At 45.5% G+C, this 18,956-nt stretch overlaps 1 protein-coding gene across 5 annotated transcripts in view; it reads right to left on the bottom strand.

The window, feature by feature from the left end:
• Vps13d (vacuolar protein sorting 13 homolog D) overlaps nt 1–18,956 on the bottom strand; it is a 221,120-nt gene that overhangs the window by 166,507 nt on the left and 35,657 nt on the right. For 4 of the 5 annotated variants that reach the window (XM_050153110.1, XM_050153115.1, XM_050153113.1 and 1 more), the window contains exons 18-25: nt 18,775–18,907; nt 14,305–16,518; nt 12,938–13,089; nt 8,940–9,968; nt 6,976–7,066; nt 5,224–5,350; nt 3,474–3,654; nt 1,916–2,095 (exon numbers count right to left, since the gene is read on the bottom strand). In XM_050153110.1, coding sequence (XP_050009067.1) covers nt 1,916–2,095; nt 3,474–3,654; nt 5,224–5,350; nt 6,976–7,066; nt 8,940–9,968; nt 12,938–13,089; nt 14,305–16,518; nt 18,775–18,907 — 4,107 coding nt within the window. The remainder of the gene's footprint in view (nt 1–1,915; nt 2,096–3,473; nt 3,655–5,223; nt 5,351–6,975; nt 7,067–8,939; nt 9,969–12,937; nt 13,090–14,304; nt 16,519–18,774; nt 18,908–18,956) is intronic. The other variant, XM_050153112.1, reaches the window with a different exon arrangement.

Here is an 18,956-nt window from a genome sequence, read left to right as displayed (position 1 = left end):
TGAAAGGGGGGAGAATGAGAGAGAGAGAAGCATCTACATTGTGCCTTAAAGAAAAGGTAATCTTTGTAGGCGCAGTCACCTAATATAAAATCCTCAAAAACAAAGGTAGGCAAGTTTCATCATTAAAATGCTGTAACTTGTGCTGTTATTTGGCTGAACAAAAATAGGAATCTTTTTGTAAAAAAAAATCTTGAAATAGTTTGGCTAACTTTAGAGCACACTTGTCAGCTCAGACACAGACACATCTGATGCAGACAATGAGCCCATTCCTTTTTCTGGAAAGGGAGAGAAACAAAACAATGTGACTGAACTAGATCTCTGACTACAGGTGACCCCCTGCCTCAAGCATTTAGTGAGACCTCAAATAAAGATATATGGAAGACACATTCCAAAGAGCCCACCCACTATGTGACTCCTGGACCTCCAGGGAGGGAGAGGACTAGAGATAAAGAGCCGGCTCATCAACAGAGCATGCACACTGGGCGCACCATTACCAAGTCGCTAGAGACATACACAAGAGAAGGGCATGCTCCAATGCATGCGAGGAAAATCCCTACAACACCCATGCCCTACACACTATGCATCTCACTCTTCAGCCATGCCTCCCCCCGCCCCCTCAACCCCCGACCCCTGTAAAGGAGCCAGCAAATGTGCTTCTCCCAAGCTCTATGAGCTGTTACAGCAACTTACTGGACCTGAGGAGAGATTGTGGGAACCCTACTGGTTAGTCAGAAGCATATCAGAAGTCACCTAAAGCTGTGGTTGGTGTCCACAGTGGGCCCAAGATGGCTAACTTCAGGCAGCTGCACCATGACTGACCTGACTCCCAGCAGGTTTCTACAAAGGCAGAAAATAGAGGGGTAGGGAAGCCCACACACAGCTGGTGTCAGGAGTGCTATGAAGAAACAGGGTTTCGTTTTATATGCAGAGGAGTTAGCACCAAATGACATACAGTGGGTGTCCAACAAGTGTCAGCTACCTACTGCTGTTTCTGCTGTTCTGATGAGCTAACAACCAAACCTTACACTCATCTCCTTGGGGCACATCTCCTTCCTGCATTAGTAGCTGCTGGACGACAAACAGGCACAGCTGGCGGGGATTCCAGTCAGTGTTTTTCCCGCACACTAAAGATGAGTTTGTACCAAATAAGCAGAGGGAATAGGGCCTGGAGACCAGCAAGGAGTGGTAAGAGCATACTGAGCAGGGCATCTGCTATTTAGACATGTCACTCAGGCTCCGGGAAGGCAGACACCAGTGAGGGGACCAAAGTGTCTCCAAGGCCCGCTCAGCTTTGGGGCTAACTGGCTGTTAGCTGACAAGGTTCAGCCGAGGACCTCAAAAACGACAGGCAACAATGTCCAGGTCATTTCCATCTGCAGCAGGACACCAGCTAACATTTTACCACTACGATAGTTTTAAGAGTCTTCAGGTAAAAACGGGACCAAATCAGGAAAACTGCCCATCTAGAAAGGAATGTCTTTCTTCTTTAATTTACTATTACTATGTAGGTGCATGATCTATGTGTGAGTATGGGTACACGTGGGCAACAGCAAACAACTTTTGGAGGTCAGTTCTCTCCTTCCCCTATGGGCTCCAGGGACTGAACTCAGGCAGTCAGGCTTGGTGGCAATTCCACCCCACCCCCGATGCTTTTATATTTGTAGAGTGCACTGTAACCAATAGAAGACTGGACCCTCAGGGTTGTTGGCTGAAACAAGTTCATTGCACTTAATGAGGGTTACACTTAAACTACTGCAGTTGAAAGGTTAGTTGAGATGTCAATAAGATGTTAAAGAAATCTTCCAGCCATCGGCCTCGAAGGTAACAGCAGCCTCTGAGCCATGGACTGGGGATTTTTTTCAGTTCACATCCAAATTTAAGCTAAACTAAAGAGCTGCAGATGCTGAGGGCTCACCTTATCCTGCAAAAAGGTTCCAGGAAAGCCAGCGAAGAGAAACTTGTTCTTGACTTTCAACTTGCCCAAATTTGCTACTATCAGATTATTTGATCTGGAACTTTCTGGGATGAGAAGCACAGGGGCACCAGCCTCAATATCCAAAAGAACTCTCGAGCATCGCTGAGCCTGGTCCCTTACCTGGTAAGAAAGGAAAGTGCCCATAGGCTCAGTTAATTCCCCAATTTTATAATCTGACATCCATGGGGATGAAAAACTTTCATAAACTTATATAGCAATTAAAGAATATAATAGTTTATTTGTGGCCACTAGAGTAAATCAGAATAAGAAACAAAATAATAATGGAAAGTCCCCAAATATTTGGAAATTAACTTCATACTCCTAAATGACCTACAGATTAGAGAATAAATCATAAGAGAAATGGGAAAATAGTTTTACAATGATAATGAAGAAAACGGATTATGAGACATGTGTGATGTAACAAGGACTCTTATCTTACCAGCTACGTCATCTCTCCAGGTCTGTGCCGCTTTTAAATTTGTTTGATTAGTTTGGTGTTTGTTTGTTTTTCAATACTGTAGACCAGGATGGCCTCAAAATCAAGAGATCCACCTGCCTCTGCCTCTCAAGTGCAGGGAGTAACAAGAAACGTATGTAACACCATACCTAGCAATTTATTTAAGGCACATAGGTGTGTGCCTGAATGTACATGTGTACTACATGAGTACCTGGTATGTAGGAAGGTAGAAGAGGCTATCAAATCCCCTGGAAATGGAGTTACAGACAGTTAATAGCCACCATGTAGGTGCTGGAAACCAAACCTAGGTCCTCTGCAAGAGTAGCCAGAGCTCTTAACTACTGAGCCAGCTCTCCAGCCCCTCTGTGCTACTTTTTTTTTTTAATTTATTTATTATGTGTATAGTGTTCTGGGCACCACATCTCATTATAGATGGGTGAGAGCTATCATGTGGTTGCTGGGATTTGAACTCAGGACTTCTGGAACAGCAGTCAGTTCTCTTAACCTCTGAGCCATCTCTCCAGCCCTCTCTGTGCTACTTTTAAGAGAAAAATACAACCTTGCAGTACAAAAGGGCTTGGAGAGAGGCCATTCTAGGGATTAAACCTAGTATATCACTGAGCTACACCCATAAAAGGACTTTTTAATTTATTTAATATTTCTGTGTGTGTACACATGCACCCATGTGTTGGGTGGGAGCATGCATTCCACAGCACACATGTAAAGGTCAAAAACGATTGTATAAGATTCCTGATGTCAACTTCTGATGCCTCTTTGTGCCTGCATAAGCAAGCACATGTATACACACACATGCACACACCCCACAGTTATTCTTTAGATGCCTGTTTGTTTTTTTTAACTGTAGACAGAAAGGGTATAGATCAAGATGGGAGGAGACAAGAGAGAAAGTGAGAAGAGCTGGGAGAGGAGAACCATAATCAAAAAAACATTCTATGAAAAAAATGTATTTCCAATAAAAAAAAACAATTTTTTTAAAGTTCTATGGATCAGTCAACTTGAAAAGGCCACTTGGCTACCCACCGTCTGGCCCTCAACAGCAGCTCGCTGGCGCCCTAGGACATCCTGCAGCTGAGTGAAGTGCTGGATGAAGGCCACCACCTCTGCCTGGAAGCGCTGTGTGTGCACATACTGCACAGAGGCCATCTGGAGGCTCACACGGATGTCATGCTCTCTCTGGAGCAGCGGGTCTGGCTGCCCATATCTGGAAATTAGGAAAAAAAATAGGACTAAGACATCTGCAAGATTTGAGTATTAGAAGAAAACTAAAGTTGACTTAAGGGATTCCCCTCCAATCTTTAGCTTTAGGTACTAAAATGGAAAACCCTTAAAACAAGCCTGTCAATAATTTAATAAGGACATTAAATAAAAGTGTGGTGCGTGACACCCAAGGTACAAACTGGGACACTGCTGAGCACAAACTCACTACACCTCCAGAAAACACCAGCGCCACCTCAGTGCTGCCCTTGCACAGCCCCCCCAGTCCCTGCTGTAAGGGACTGCAGCTGCTCCTGGCACAGACTGTGACAATATGGGTTTGGGGAGCCACAGAGAAATGGAAGCAGCAGAACTAGTGCTTCTAGGGAAAGGGGATTTCTGAAAAACAGAGAGAATGTAGACACTGTCATGTCGTGTGTAGATTCAAAGATGAACAGAGGACTTTTACAGTCACTTGGAATCTAATGGACTGTGATGCCAAGAAAGAAATGATTACACAGGACACAGTCAGCGGGGGAAGAATTCGTATTTACCAAAGAAAGCACCTTTCTATCAAGCAAAGAATTAAGGGATAGCACTAATCATCTCCTTTGTTGTAGAACCATGCCATTGGCATGTATAAAATAAGCAAATCACAATATGTCAAATTCTCAGCAGAGTGTGGCAACCTCACAATGAGAAGTTCTCAAACCAGGAGAGAGTGAACTTAGGGGGTTCACTAGAGACTGAACCCAGAGCTTTACACAAACTAGCAAGCACTCTTCCAGTAAGCTACATCCCAAGCCCACAGATGGTTTGGGGGGGACCATTTTTCTCAGCACACTAAAAGTTGGGAGAAGGCTGAACAAAAGCCTTGACTGTGAATACTGAAGGGCGGGACTGTACAACCGCGCTTTCTAATACCTCTCAAGAAGCTGGAAATCTCATCCAGGAAAACCATGCTTTAAAGGAAGCAGATAGGCCAAAAGCCACCTTCCAAAATCCAATAGGAATTCAGTTAAGTCACACTTCTGAGCCAAAAGAGCACACTCACATAACTCAGTGTGAGCAGGGCTCTCAGGCTGAAATCAGGCAAGAATGCTCGGTGCTATATGGAAGCTAGAGATTGTTCAACTTAGGCCTCCCATTACAGAGACAGAGGAAAAGTGAGTTGCTTCAGGTCACACAACAAGGTGGTAGGAAGTGACAGAACCGTGTCTTCTGATAACTGGGATTATTTCGATCCTATCCCGTATGCTCATGACACTAAATTATCTCCAATCTTCTTTAAGAAAATTCAGTACAAGTCAGGACTCCTCACAAGCTAGAGCTTTTTAATTTTATAGTCAATAAGAATTTCAAACACTGAGTTGTCACCAGCTTGGTGAGCAAGGTTTGAGCCCCAGATGGTAGGAGGAGAGCAGCAGCTCTGCAGGCTGTCCTCTGACCTCCATACACACACGTAGGAGACGCAGAGAATAAACACATGTAAAACAGCGTTTAAAAGGGGCGCCAACCAGCAGTGATGGTGACAGAGCTGGAGAATGTGAGAGAAGACATGACATGCGTGCTTTACTTGAAAGTCTGGAAGATGAGCGCCTCTTCTCCACTTGTGGTGAAGCGCTCTCTGTAGAAGTCTCCGTGTGGCGTGAGGTCACTCAGGGACAGGCTCCCAATGCTTCCCTGCAAGGCCAGGTCTCCCTCTATAGTGTTAAAATTAGAACACAGAATTATGGACAAATTCTAAAAGTGTTTAATGCATCTCAATTAAAACAGACGTGCACCTGCCTCAGACTTCCACTTTTTAATCAAACTAAATGTCAGAGGTAAGTTTCCAGATGCCAAGACCCCAGAAAAACCTTTGATGTGCTATTTCTAAGAGTGTCAATGTCAAAGTCTAAAGGAGTTGAACAAGTCTAAATGACAACGTCTACACAAGCCAGCAACACCGCATACTAAGAGGCACATCTACCACGGGAAAGAAGTCAAACTAATGCATTTCCAACTTAAAGACAATACACTGGCAGCTGCAGATAGACCAGAGCCTGGTTACAAGTGAGAGGACCATCACAAGGTCCATTCATAACAGGAATAAAACAACAAGGGAGGAAGTGCCTGTGTCAGCTGCTCAAGCAACACTGAGCGGCTTGCAGTGACTTGACAAAAGAAGAGAATCAGCTGTGCGTGGGGACAACGGTGCTGACACAGATTGGAAGTGAGGCTGCTGCCAGGGGCACAGCCGGGGTGAGAGGGTGGAGACGGGTGCTAGGGCACGTGTACTGGAACGTGAGCATCAAATGGTCCTTCCAATAATGCCAGGAAGGGTGCAGGGGCTGGTGTACTCCCGCAATCCCAGTACTAAGAAGGCAGAGGCAGGTGGATCCCTAGTAGTTGAAGCTTGGTCTCATGGAAACTTCCATGAGTTTCCATGAGGGCAGTTACTGAACTGCTATTTCTACAGGACAAAACCAATCATAACTTTACACAGCTGTCACCATGATCACCAAGGTATACATACACCTCTGGCAGGCCAGGTCAGCTCCCCAGGGATTTAAAGGCATCTATTTATTTTTTGATTCTTAATGTCTACTAACAAAATTGCCATGATTCTCCCTATTAAAGACCACTCTTGTAGGATGCTTTTCTAAAATAACGCCAGGCACAAGACCTCTGTATCAGTTAATTTCTTCTCCAGGTGATATTCTTGACTTCAGGACAGTGTCAGCATCTTGGTCTTCACTACTGCATTACACATTCCTTCACGAAGGGCAGTGTTTGAGCTCATGCTTTATAAACCCTATCACTTAGAACATAGTATTCTAGTAAGAATTCCAACTGCAAAAGCCCACCAGAAAGAGGCCAGCTTTGCTACCATCCCCTGCTGCAGAAACCACACCTTCTCTTGGCAGCACCCCTACTCAGCACCAACAAAATGAGCTTGTCCCATTTTTCCACAGACAGCCTCTTGACCTGACTGTCTTCCAGATCTAATTATTAATTTCTCCCCATTTCACTCTCAAAACTACCCCAATTTAAACAACAAAAACAATTTACCTGGGCACACTACACAGAGAGATGCTAGGGGCCTTGGGATGAGATGGGAGAGGAACGGGGAGAAAGTTGTAGCATTACCTGCCCTTGTAATAAGCCATCCAGACAATGCTGATCCCAAAGCCAGGATTGGGACCACTACCAAAAATGACAGCCATACCAATACCCACCATCAAGCCACAGCTGTACACCTTATTGGTGTGTGAGGACAACTAGTTTCGTGCTGAGTGTTGGAATACTTACCAAGATCGTGGGTATTTGGTTTTGCCCCACTTACCAATCATTTCCACATGTGCTACTAATTTGGACACATTTGCTTTAGCCAGCTCACTGGTGGCCTTGCTCAGCACAAGAGAAAGCGAATGAACCTAGGACACAAGGTACAAAACAAAAAGCAAGTCAATGAGGGAACAAGAAACAGCAGGACAGAATGGGTGAGAATGGGGACAGGCTTGGAAAGGTGAAGGTAAATCTGTGTGTGTGTGTGTGTGTGTGTGTGTGTGTGTGTGTGTGCGCGCGTGTGTGTGTGTGTGTGTGTAAGCATGCATGTATACACAAGGAGGTCCAAGGACAACTTCCAGGGGTCAGACCTTTCCTGCTACCATGTGAAACATCAAACCTAACAGCAGACACCTCCACCCACTGGACAATCTCCACGGCCCTGGAATCTGCTTTAAAAGACTCCAGTGAAAAGGGAATGCAGGTGATATGATGAATTTTAGTGGAGGAAATATTGAAGGTCATGACTCATTTCTTCCATTGTGATATATTACAAATCCATCATAATAAAAATGTTCAAAAATCCATGTCTCAAAAAATACATTGTGGGGCTAGAGAGGTGGCTCAGAGGTTAACAGTACTGACTGCTCTTCCAGAGCTCCTGGGTCCAGTTCCCAGCAACCACATGGTGGCTCACAGTCATCTATAATGAGATCTAGTGCCCTCTTCTGTCATGCAGACAGAATGTTATATACATAATAAATAAATCTTTAACAAAATAAATACGGTCCTGTGCTCCTAGAGCAGCAGTGAAAACAAAGCCCCCAGGAGTGCACCACATCTTACCATAGTGGGGAAGGATTCCTGAGGCAGAGCCACCTTTATAACATATCAAATGCAACCATAGAATGGCTGAACACTGCCACTTCCAGTCACCTTGCTAGGCCCAATGCCCCTGAGCCTCAGAGCTCAGCCAAGAAGTGTGTTCACCACCCGCTGAGCAAGAGACAGCGCTGGCTTTTCAGCCAACTAAGTAAGAGACAGAACAGCTCCCCACCCTACTCATGCCCCCATTTCTCCTCCCAGGTGTCCCCTTCTAGAGGAGTGAAGCCTGCTGTGAGTTACAGAAGCAAGAGAACACCAACATGGGGAAATAGAGTTCTCTTCCTGGCTGCTCCCAGTAGTGCATGCAAGACCCCATGCACCAAGACATGCAGATAAACACCTTCCTCCCCAGGCAAATAGAAGTGACCAGCTGCCTACTGTTCCATCACACAGCAGACTGCCTTAAATCTAGTCTTAAATGCTACCCCTATGGGTTTTTTTAATATTTACACTATGAATATCAAGATTAAATTTCAAGCATGGCAATCCATATCATAATGAAAACTGTGACAGCAACCATTCACTGGATACTTGCTATGTGCCATATACCATGTGGAGCGTCGCACATTAAGGCTTGGGACCACCCTCTATACGGGCACTGTAACACAACACCCAGTTTGCTGATGAAAAAGCATGAGAGGAAGAGGGTCCCTCATTTCCCAGGCCACAGCTACAGGTTATAGTACAAGGGCCAGGACTCCCATAGGCCATCTAACTTTGCGCACTGCACTCTGTGGCTCGCTACGGTGAGCCCAATGACAGTCAGTGATGCTGTGAGAGGGTAGGGAACTAACAAGGAAGCCATGCACAGAAGTTGCATAGAAGAAGCTTGTGACCGTGCACAGACTCATGGCTTATGGTGCACACAGCCCTCATGTCGGACGGGCAGTGAGAAAACAAAAGAAAAACAAAAGGATTCCCTGGAATCACATAGCTGGGGGGAAGACAAGATGCTTAAACTACATATGCTCTCTGCCTCCAGATGAACTTTACAACAAAGCCCTTTCCAAGACATTGATGTCACTAATGTCTGTATTTCTCAGCAGACAGTCAGAGACTACATAGCTCTTTGCCAGGACAAATGGAAATGCTCACATTTAGATATGATTCAAACTCATCTTCAGAGTGTAACGATACCTTGAGATCCAGCTTGGAGTTCACGGGCTCCTGGAGCTCAGACTCCATGGAAGTGCTGGACTCCGACTTCACATTCTGTAGAGGGCCCTCGGGTGGTACCTTCATGGCATGGTTGTCTGCAGTGGAGCCAATCCCAAAAAAGTCCAGAATCACCACCCAGGTTTGCAGGGTGATCAGCACATCCAAGCAGTTAAAGTCAACATCGACGCTCCGGTTAATGCGATTGTAACTAGAAGAGAATTCTGGGTGTTTTTTATCCACCAAGAATATATTGATGTGGACCAAGGAATCGTCAAATTTATTCTTTCCAGCAAGCTTGGGCTCGTCCACTGTGGGAGAAGGAGGTGGGGTCAGGGGGTAGCTGTTCTCCTGAACTTCCTTTTGCTTTTTCCGCGATGTGGAGATGGGTCTTTGATACAGCTGAAAGACATTAGGAGCTTCCTCCATGTGGGAAGGGAGAGACCGGGGCATGTCGGGATACTCCACAGTGGACACCAAAGGGCAGGACTGGGAGAGATACTCCTTCTGGGATAAGCTAGATGGCTTGGGAGCCCCTCGAGACACCATCAGGCTCTTATACTTGGAGTCTGGATTCTTCTCCAGTAAGTCTTCCATGAGGAGCGAGCGCAGAGCAATCTGAATGGATAAGGTCTGCGGATGGTCTTTACTGAACTCCACCTCAAAATCCTGAAACTTCAAGCTCACCAATCCTTGGGCCCCCAAAGTCAGGTCCCCACTCAGCTGAACCTGCAGCTCTGATATACAGAAGTTGGCCTGAATCTGAGTGAAGGCTTTGGCTTCCTTCACAGACAAGGACTTCTGGGAGGTGCTAGAGAAGCTGGAGTGGCTGAACAATCCATTGTCCTTCCTCGCCACAGAAGGTTCTCCGCAGGAACTGAGAGGGGGCAAGGGGGAGGCAGGGCAGGGGGAGGATGGGGTACTGGTTGCGAACTTATTCAGATCTTCACTGTACACAAGGTTGTCCAGCGTCTGTAATACCTGCTCATACACGTGCTTGGCTAACACCACCTGCATTCAAAGGGAACAATCCAGTTACTCCAGAATCATTTTTTTTAATGGATTTGTAATTCTGTGTATGGGGGGCTATACAGGAGTGCAGGCGCTCATGGAGGTCAGACACCCCCACACACACATATACCACCCCACAGTGAAGTTACAGGCAGATGGCAGCTGCCCAACATAGAGGCTGGGAACCTAACCCAGGTCTTCTGGAGAGCAGAGAGTAGCCCTAGGCACTGAGCCACCTCTCCAGTCCCCAACACTATTCTTATCACACAGACCCTGAACTCCCAGTTGGTGTTTCTGTTTACCAAGAGGCTCTCTGTGAGCTGGCATCAAGGCCCATCGTTTCTTTTTCATCCTTTCTTCTTTCCGCCCACTTCTACTCATGAGGCTCTCCCTAGCCTCTTGCAGAATAATCTATGCACATCAACATGTGAGTGTTCCTTATATGCTTGAGAAGGCAAAGCTACTCTTTCTAACCACACTGATAACTACAGAAAGCAAGGAGGAGACTTCCAAGAGTCTATGTGGGCACAGCACAGGACTGAATGTGAGGTTGTACACTACTGCAGAGTCGGCGGGACAGGCAGTACTGTGGGTACTGTTCAAACCATGATGCTCTCCTGCAGTTATGTTTTTCTCTGTGTTCGTTGTTGGAGCTGGGACGGGGCCCAGAGCCCTGTGCACGATAGGCAAACACTGTCACTGAGCTGCACCCCCAGCTTCTTACTCTCTTTTAGCTAGAATTTCTTATTTAAAAATATTTTCAAGTACATCTTTTTTTTTACTAATTAAGGGCAATTAACAGAGGGATTCCAACTCATAGATAGAGAAATTTTGACAGACTTGGAAAGTGACCGTTCTATAACCCCTAATTTAATCTTCATCCCCACAGAGTTCATTAGTGGAATGAAGCAACAGAAATGACTGACAGGGAATTTTACAAGTGAAGAGATCAGGCTCTTTCCACCTACACACCCTCGTCAAATGCAGACATTGTGTGACAGATAGAATGTAACCGGAGGTGCATGACAGCATCGGTGACAGTCTAGGCAAAAGAGAAGCAGAGCCAAGAAAAGACCCAGAATCCAGAGAAGCCTGTGTAGTTCATGGCAGAAACACGTTCAGAAAGACACAAACAACAGCCAGTGCTGTAGAATACTATTTTAAGGTGTGTTGCTTTTGTTTAGGCTGCATTTGTTTTCCTCTGTGAAGCTGTGATTCTTTGCCTGTCTAAAACACCTGATGGGCTAAAGAGAAGAATGGTCAACAGTAAGGCAGGAGCAAGGATAGGTGGGGCTGGCAGGCAGAGAGAATAAATAGAAGGAGAAAAGAGGAAGAGGAGGAGCAATGAGAGAAAGAGGGAGAAGAACATCAGGGCAAGCCACCAACCAGCCAGAGTTAAGACTGAACGTAAGATATACAGACATAAGGAAAAAGCCGGGGGCGGGGGGAAGAGCAAAAGGTAGATGGAATCATTTAAGTTAAAAAAAAAAAAGCTGGCTATAAACAAGCCAAGCTATTCATAACTAAGAATAAACCTCCCTGTGTGATTTATTTGAAAGCTGGGTAGTGAGAAGTCCAAAAAAAGTCAAAAGACTAAAGAGCCCAAAAAGGGTAAAACATCACACAACAGATGCTCTTACAAAGGACCCAAGTTCAATTCCCAGCACCATACTCTTGACCATCTGCAACTTCAGTCCCAAGGGAGTTGATGACCTCTTCTGGCCTCTGTGGGCACTAGGCACACATGTGGTTCACAGACATACAAGCACATAAAACACCCATACATGTAGAATAAAAAATATAATTTAGAGAGAGAACTGGGGAAGGTTTGTCACCCAAATACCCACACCTAGGAGCCACATATTCCAACAGAGATAGAAATGCGTGGTCCTGGGTTACTCCAGAGCCACTGAAAGACAACTCGTCACCAGCTACACTGACAGATGGTCAACTGTCCTAAGATTCTGAGGACACGTGTTTCCTAACCTTACTCTTTCCTCTAATACTGTGAAGTCAGAAAGGAAAAAAAATGTCACTTATGAAGGAGAATGGGTACATGCACAGCTCACACACATGCACGCTATCTGGCCCAATTCTGTCAATGGCTCAGATCACACTGTTCTACAGGTTAGTCTAAGTGAGTACAAAGTGGGGTGAAAACGGTTTCTCCTGGGAAGAAGCAACTGGCTTTTGGGCATGGGATTAGAGATCCACTTTCTTCCTCTGTGACACAGGAAGAAAGCCACTGCCCAGGAACAAAATGAGATGACAAAAGGATAGATACCATGTTGATGAACGATCCTGACACTCAGGAGGCTGAGTCAGGAGGATTATAATTTCAGAGTCAGCCTGGGCTACAGAGCTCTTCTGTGTCTATTAGAACAACATATATTTTCCTTCCAATGTTTAATATACATAAATACATACCATTATAATCTGAGTACTATATACAATATAAATATAAAATAAATACAGATGGGCTAAAGAGATGGCTTAGCAATTAAAAGCATTTGCTGCTCTTGCAGAGGACTTGGTTTCAATTCCTCACAACCACATAGTAGCTCACAATCATCCATAACTCTAGTTCCCCTCATCTGGCCTACTTGGACACTAGACACATACACAGTACACTACACACACACACACACACACACACACACACACACACACCAGTCACATGCATAAAACTTAAACACCAACTAAATGTCCCTAATCTGAAATCCAAAATACCCCAGAAATCTGACGCTTTCCGATAACTAACCCAACATTCAAAAGGTTACCAACCTAAGAGCATTTCAGACGCCAAATTAAGAGACCAGAGATGCTTGACCAGAAAGGTTTGGAAATGTCCTAAATACACAAAGTTCCAAAAGCTAAAATGCATCAGGCCTCCCACATCTCAGACAAGGAACACCATCTGATTGGATCTCAACTGCCCTGACCTGAAAATCAATCCTGTGTTTATTTACCTGAACTGGGTTGACGAATTTTCCTTCAATCTTCATGATGCTGGATGTCCCCAGGTCATCTGGACTGAGGGAAAAAGTCAGCTCGGACTCTCTCTCGATAGGGATCTTCTCCAGTTTAAACTGGATGGTGGTGTTGTTCAGGATATGAAAGGCTGGCAGAAGGGAACAACAATGACAGACCATGAACACTAATACCTGCTTTGTTATTGATAATCAAGTGTCCTGTATATAAAATGAAACCCAGGGATTCTCTGATGCTGGGTTGGTCTGAGTCTATAACTGAGACCAAAACTCACAACATGCCAGATGGTGGTGGCGCACACCTTTAATCCCAGCACTTGGGAGGCAGAATTCGAGGCCAGCCTGTTCTAAAGAGTGAGTTCCAGGACAGGCACCAAAGCTACACAAAGAAACCCTGTCTCAAAAAACAAACAACAACAACAACAACAAAAAAGACTCACAACAAGCAGAACCACAAGACAAGTTTACACGAGGGGAAAAGAAGGTATTTTCATGACATCCTCTGCTTGACAGCTTCAAAATATGAAATAGCAAAGCTGGCAAAACAGCTCAAAGGCCACAGACTCTTACATTTCTCTTAGCCATAAAAGCTAATTTTCCAAACCAGACTGCCTCCTTCCTTAGCTTTCACAGACAGACAACAGCCTTCTCAAGAGGCCTTAAGACATAACTCTAACTGAACACCTTATTCCAGAGAAAACTGTATGGTAAGCATGAAATGCAGGAGTGATCAAGTGCACACCCAGCACACTCAAGTCCAGAGGCTGGCTCTCCACAATCCACATGCATCGGTGAAGGACCTCTGAGAACCACAGGCATTTTCAAAGGCATTAGTTTCTTCAGCTTCCCTGATTCTGGAGCTGGACTGCTTGGGTCTAACTGTCTGCTCCAAGAATACAAACATGAAAACATCACTGTTTGAAGCCTGCACGGGTCCTGTTAGAAGACAGCAGAGCAATGGAAGATCATAACACCCAGAGAGCAAGTTTTCCTTCCATTTACATTCATCTCTTGTGCTACCCAAGGCTGCAATATTTAACTAAGAGAAATGAACACCTTAGAACAAAAGAATAGAAAGAGTGTATGAAATGAGGTCACACTACATCCGTCCACTGAAGCACCTCTGGAAAACGCATTCAGCCAACAACAAAGGGCAACACTCAAGTACACTCTTACTTTGTCCACAGAGACAGTAAAGCCACGCCAGGCCTCCCTGGAGCTGTTAAAACAGCACCATGACTTTCCACACCTTATCCAGAGATAACCCTCAAAGGGGCTCACACACACACAGCAGCTGGCTTTAGAACCTTTACACTACACACTCAAAACTCGGCTCTGCTTCTCACCTTGGCCTCGATGCAGAGATTCAAAGAAATCATGTCGTGTAAAGTGAGCCTCCTCCTGACTGTTGGCACTGGCAGACCCAGAGGGCGGGCAAAACGTCCGACTGACTTCCGGTCCGGCACTGTCTCTGGCCGCCAGCTGAGTGCAATTCAAAGCATAGAGCTTAATGTCTCTGATCTCCACCTGCAGGCGGTCGCTTCTGGACTCCTCATCTCCTGCCACAAAATTCTGGATAAATATCTGTCCCAAGTGCCCCACCAGCAGCTCAGGACTCCCAGGCCTCCGCGGGATAGAAACAACTGGAGACTCAATGTTTATGTTCAAGATGAGCTTCACAGTGTCCGATCGAGGGGAAGGAAGGCCAAACCCATAGATTTCGTTCTCCTCCAAGACAAAGGGCTCCCGGGTCTTCTTCGGGGTTTCGAAGAGTGACACCATCTCACTGTACTCAGCAGTCTTGGTGGCTAACACTGTGGTGACTTTGGTAGCTGCACTTTTCAACATACTGCGAAAATTCTCCTCCAGCTCGTCCATGGACAATGTCAACTCCTTCAAGAATTTGGCGGAGTGGTTATAATGCAAGGACGCCATCTTCAGGTTGAGGAAGCACTCCTGTTTGGATTTCTCTACAAACGTGAAGCTCAACGCTTCGCTAAGAGCTGCATCTTCCATCCTGACAAACACACTTTCAAAATAGCCAATGTCGCTGACAATGTTCTCGTAGCCTACGGAATTCCCAATGCTGACGACATACTGGTTCTTCACGTTGTCTTGTGTCAAATCCATGAGCTGCAAGCAGCCAAGGGAACCACTCATGTCAAACGAGCTGCCCATCGACACATTCACTTTTGTGCCACCAATACTGGCCGTTGCGATTTTCCTGCCCTGTCTCTCCCCGTCGGCCAGCCCCACTGTCCGAAGCAGCAGGAGGTTGAGTCTGTGGATCTCCACGGCGACCTCGGTGTTCTGCTCATAAGTCGACTGAATCGTGCCCTGTTCTCTAAAACTTCTTTCTAGGTCAGTCATCAGAGGCTGAGGGCTCATGTCATCCTTTTCCTTGGGGAAGGACTTTTGAAGAAAACCAATGAGCTCCACAATTGTCTCTGGGTTTAAGATGATGTCCAAGTTATTCACCTGAAGGGAAATCACCTGCAGTGTGCTGTCCAAGTTCATGGACGGGCACTCTGAACTCACAAACTGATACTCCAGTTTAATGAGGGACTCTTGTTCTTTGGTGAGTATTTTCTCCAGGGAAACACTAGTGGCCGATTGGTTGTTCAGGGTAGCCACATCAGTTAGGAAGGCCACATTAGGTCCAGAGACAGGAGACTGGGCCCTGCTATCCCGGAGGCTTCCTGTGGGAATATCAAAACTCAGGTTCTTGTGGGAAGCCATCAAAAGGTCAAAATCAGCACCATAAGTCTGCATGGTGTCCACCAGGAGCAACCCGTGAACAGTCAAGGAGACTTCAGCATCATAGGGCCTCTTCACAAAGTGAGCATTGGTGCCGAACACCTTGAGCACAGAGATGTAGCGCCCACTGCTCTCCACACCAAGCTGCATGCAGTTCACCTTGAATTCCGCTAGGAGGAGCTGTGACTCCACCAGCACCTCCCGTGTGTGCTGCTCTAGCATCACAATGCTCTGGGTCAGGTTCATTACTGAATCCTGCAGGCTTCCTCGTGGGCCTTCCTGGGGGAAAATCTTCTCTCTGATCTGGGTGTCAGAGGGCTTCGTTTCAGGCGTGGTGAGGAGAGCAAAGCAGTTCTTTAGAGCAGATATCTTGTCTTCATTGATGTGGATTTTTAAGTCTGGTAAATTACCTGAGAGCACAGCCCCAGGGTACTTAGGGTCTGACGTGTAGATCAGTCGGCGTTCTAACTGTAGGTGAACATTGAACTTCTCAACCACGTGTGTTGGCCCCACATCGATGTCCTGCACACGCTTCCAGTTGTCTCTCACGCGCCCCACCATAACCTGGAGGTCCATGAACGTCAAGGAGTACCTTTCATACATTTGTGAGCTCATCAGATGAGCCTGAAGCTGTTCCTCGCTGAATTCCACTCCAGAAAACGGTGGCACTTTCTCCCCACTGCTGCTGCTGGTCTCTGGAGGGGGGGTGCTGGGAGGTGTGGCAAGAGGGGTCTTATATTCATCGTCACTGAACTGATTCTCTTCAGAGGCTGACCCATCCCCACTTTTCCTCCTAGAGTCTTCTATAACGAAAAATAAAAAGACAGTAAGTAAAATGTCTATTTCTTCCTTCCCTTCTTCCCTTCTTACAATTAGGAGGGCTGGAAAGACAGCTCAGAGCTTAGGAGCACTTTCTGCTCTTGCGGAAGATCCAGGTTGGGCACCCAGCATCCACACGGCAATTCACAACCACCTGTAACTCTAGTTCCAGGGAATCAGGTGTCCTTTTCTGGCCTCTTCAGGCTCATACATACATGCAGTGCATATAAACTCATACAAACATACATTAAAAAATAAATTTTTAAAAATAATCTCAGTCACATGGTGGTGTCCCATGCCTTTAATCCTAGCAACTCAGGAGGCCAAGGCAGGTGAATCTCTGTGCGTTTGAGGCCAGCCTGATCTACAAAGTGAGTTTCAGTACAGTCAGGTCTGTTTCACAGAGAAACCCTGTCTTGGAAAACATAGATAGATAGATAGATAGATAGATAGATAGATAGATAGATGGATGGATGGATGGATGGATGGATGGATGGATGGATGGTAGGGGCTGTAAAGATGGTTCCGTGGTTAAGATAGCTGCTCTTCCAAAGGACCCATGCTCAATTCTTAGCACCCACATGGCAACTCACAATTGTCTATAACTCCATGGGATCTGACATCTTCATGTGAATGCACATAAAATAAAGTTAAATAAGCTCTTAAATAATAATAATATTATTGGATGATGATGATGATGATGATGATGATGATGATGATGATGATGATGATGATGAAGAAAAGGAAAGCTTCTACCAAACTGAAGTTTTTTGAGTGGATGAAAATGTCAGGCACAACAGTGTGTATCTGCTATTCACTCATTGTGAATCTACATATTAAATTGAAAAACAAACACAAAGAGTAAAAATGTAGGGTGTGAGAAGCCCCAAAGCTCATGCTGGAATGCTGAGGCCACCAGCTACTGCCAACATCTTCACATCTTGTCACTTGCAGAATTGCTGACACAACTCTCTTATGGCATTCTCCAAACTTATACACATCTCCCTTTGTTATAGTGTTCATTGTTTCCCTTCTAGAATGTGCTTGCTCCATACAATACCCTTATCTAGCACATAAAGATGGAAGGAGAAAACCAACAGCACAAAGTTCTCTCTAGCTGTCACATGTGCAATGATATGCATGCCCCCCCCACATATAAGGAAACAAAATGTTAAAAATAAAAAATTAACCTTCTATCTCTAGCACTAAGTACTGGGAAATGTTTACTAAGATGTACAGTGTCACACAGAATGACAAAGAAAGCCTCAGAGATACTCCTCCACAGTCCCAAGATGGCTGCAATCAAGGTAACAAGCGACAAGAAAGATGTGGAGAATCTTCATAAACCAGTGGGCATATAAGTCATTCAGGAAAGTAAGTTGGTAGTCCCTAAAAATGTTAAACCTAAGGCCACCACACAACCCAGCAATCCACTCCTGGGTGAGCATGGGCGCGAACTGAGATCTGTGTCTCCACAGACACAGCCTGACTGTGGGCAGTGGTACTATTCCAACGTCAGGGGTGGGGTGGGGGTGCTGCAAATGTTTACTAACCAAGAACAGATAAATAAAGCGCGGTATATCTATAAAGGGACAAGCAAAGACCATGAAAATGAATGTGATCACACACACACACACAACAACAACAACATGGATAAACCCTGAAAGTATTAAATTAAAAAGCAAGACATGAAAGGGAATGTGTTCAAATATTCCACAAGCATGAAATGTTTAGAACAGAGAAATGGATAGAGGCCAAAAGAAAAAGACCAAGTCTGGTTGGCAAAACAGAGGGAAGAGGCGTTAGAGACTACCAGTGAGTTCAGATTCAGTCTAGCTGACCTGGACATTTTGAAAGGTGAGTTGTATCTCCTTAGTAGTAAAGAAACAACATGAGAACTTCCAAGGGATTTTGCTTCTTCCCCCCCCCCCCCAATGCTTTGCCTGCATGCATGTCAGTGCACCACATATATGCCTGGCACCCAGAGAGGGCAGAGAGAGTGTCAAATCCACTGGACCTGGAATTAAGGATGGCTATAATCCACCAAGTGAATGCTAGGAACTGAACCCAGGTCCTCCGTAAAAGCAGCAAGTGCTCTTAACCACAGAGCCACCTCTCCAGACCCCAAACTTTGAAGTTTAAGAGTGCTATGCAAACCTCTGCCCAGCTTTACTTAGTGAAGCTCAGACTGACCAACAACGCACTGAGCAGGTTTCTGATACCTCGCACTGACACTCTACCTTGGGTATTGGTCAGAAGCATTCTCCCAAGGTCCACAACAACCAGCACAGGATTCTGGAAGGTGAAATCATCCGGAAATATCACCTGAGGGGCAGAAATGTCCAGCCGGACAGTCCACCGCTTGCTTTCCTCCTGTGAAGGCAAAATGAAATTCAGTTGCCAGCCTGCTGTAACCCCAGAA

The sequence above is a fragment of the Alexandromys fortis genome, unplaced genomic scaffold (assembly GCF_014885135.2).
Source record: "Alexandromys fortis isolate MF-2015 unplaced genomic scaffold, M_Fortis_MF-2015_v1.1 scaffold_88, whole genome shotgun sequence".
Lineage (NCBI taxonomy): Eukaryota > Metazoa > Chordata > Mammalia > Rodentia > Cricetidae > Alexandromys > Alexandromys fortis.
Note: the sequence above shows the minus strand (reverse complement) of the source record. Positions and strands in the feature narration are given on the sequence as shown.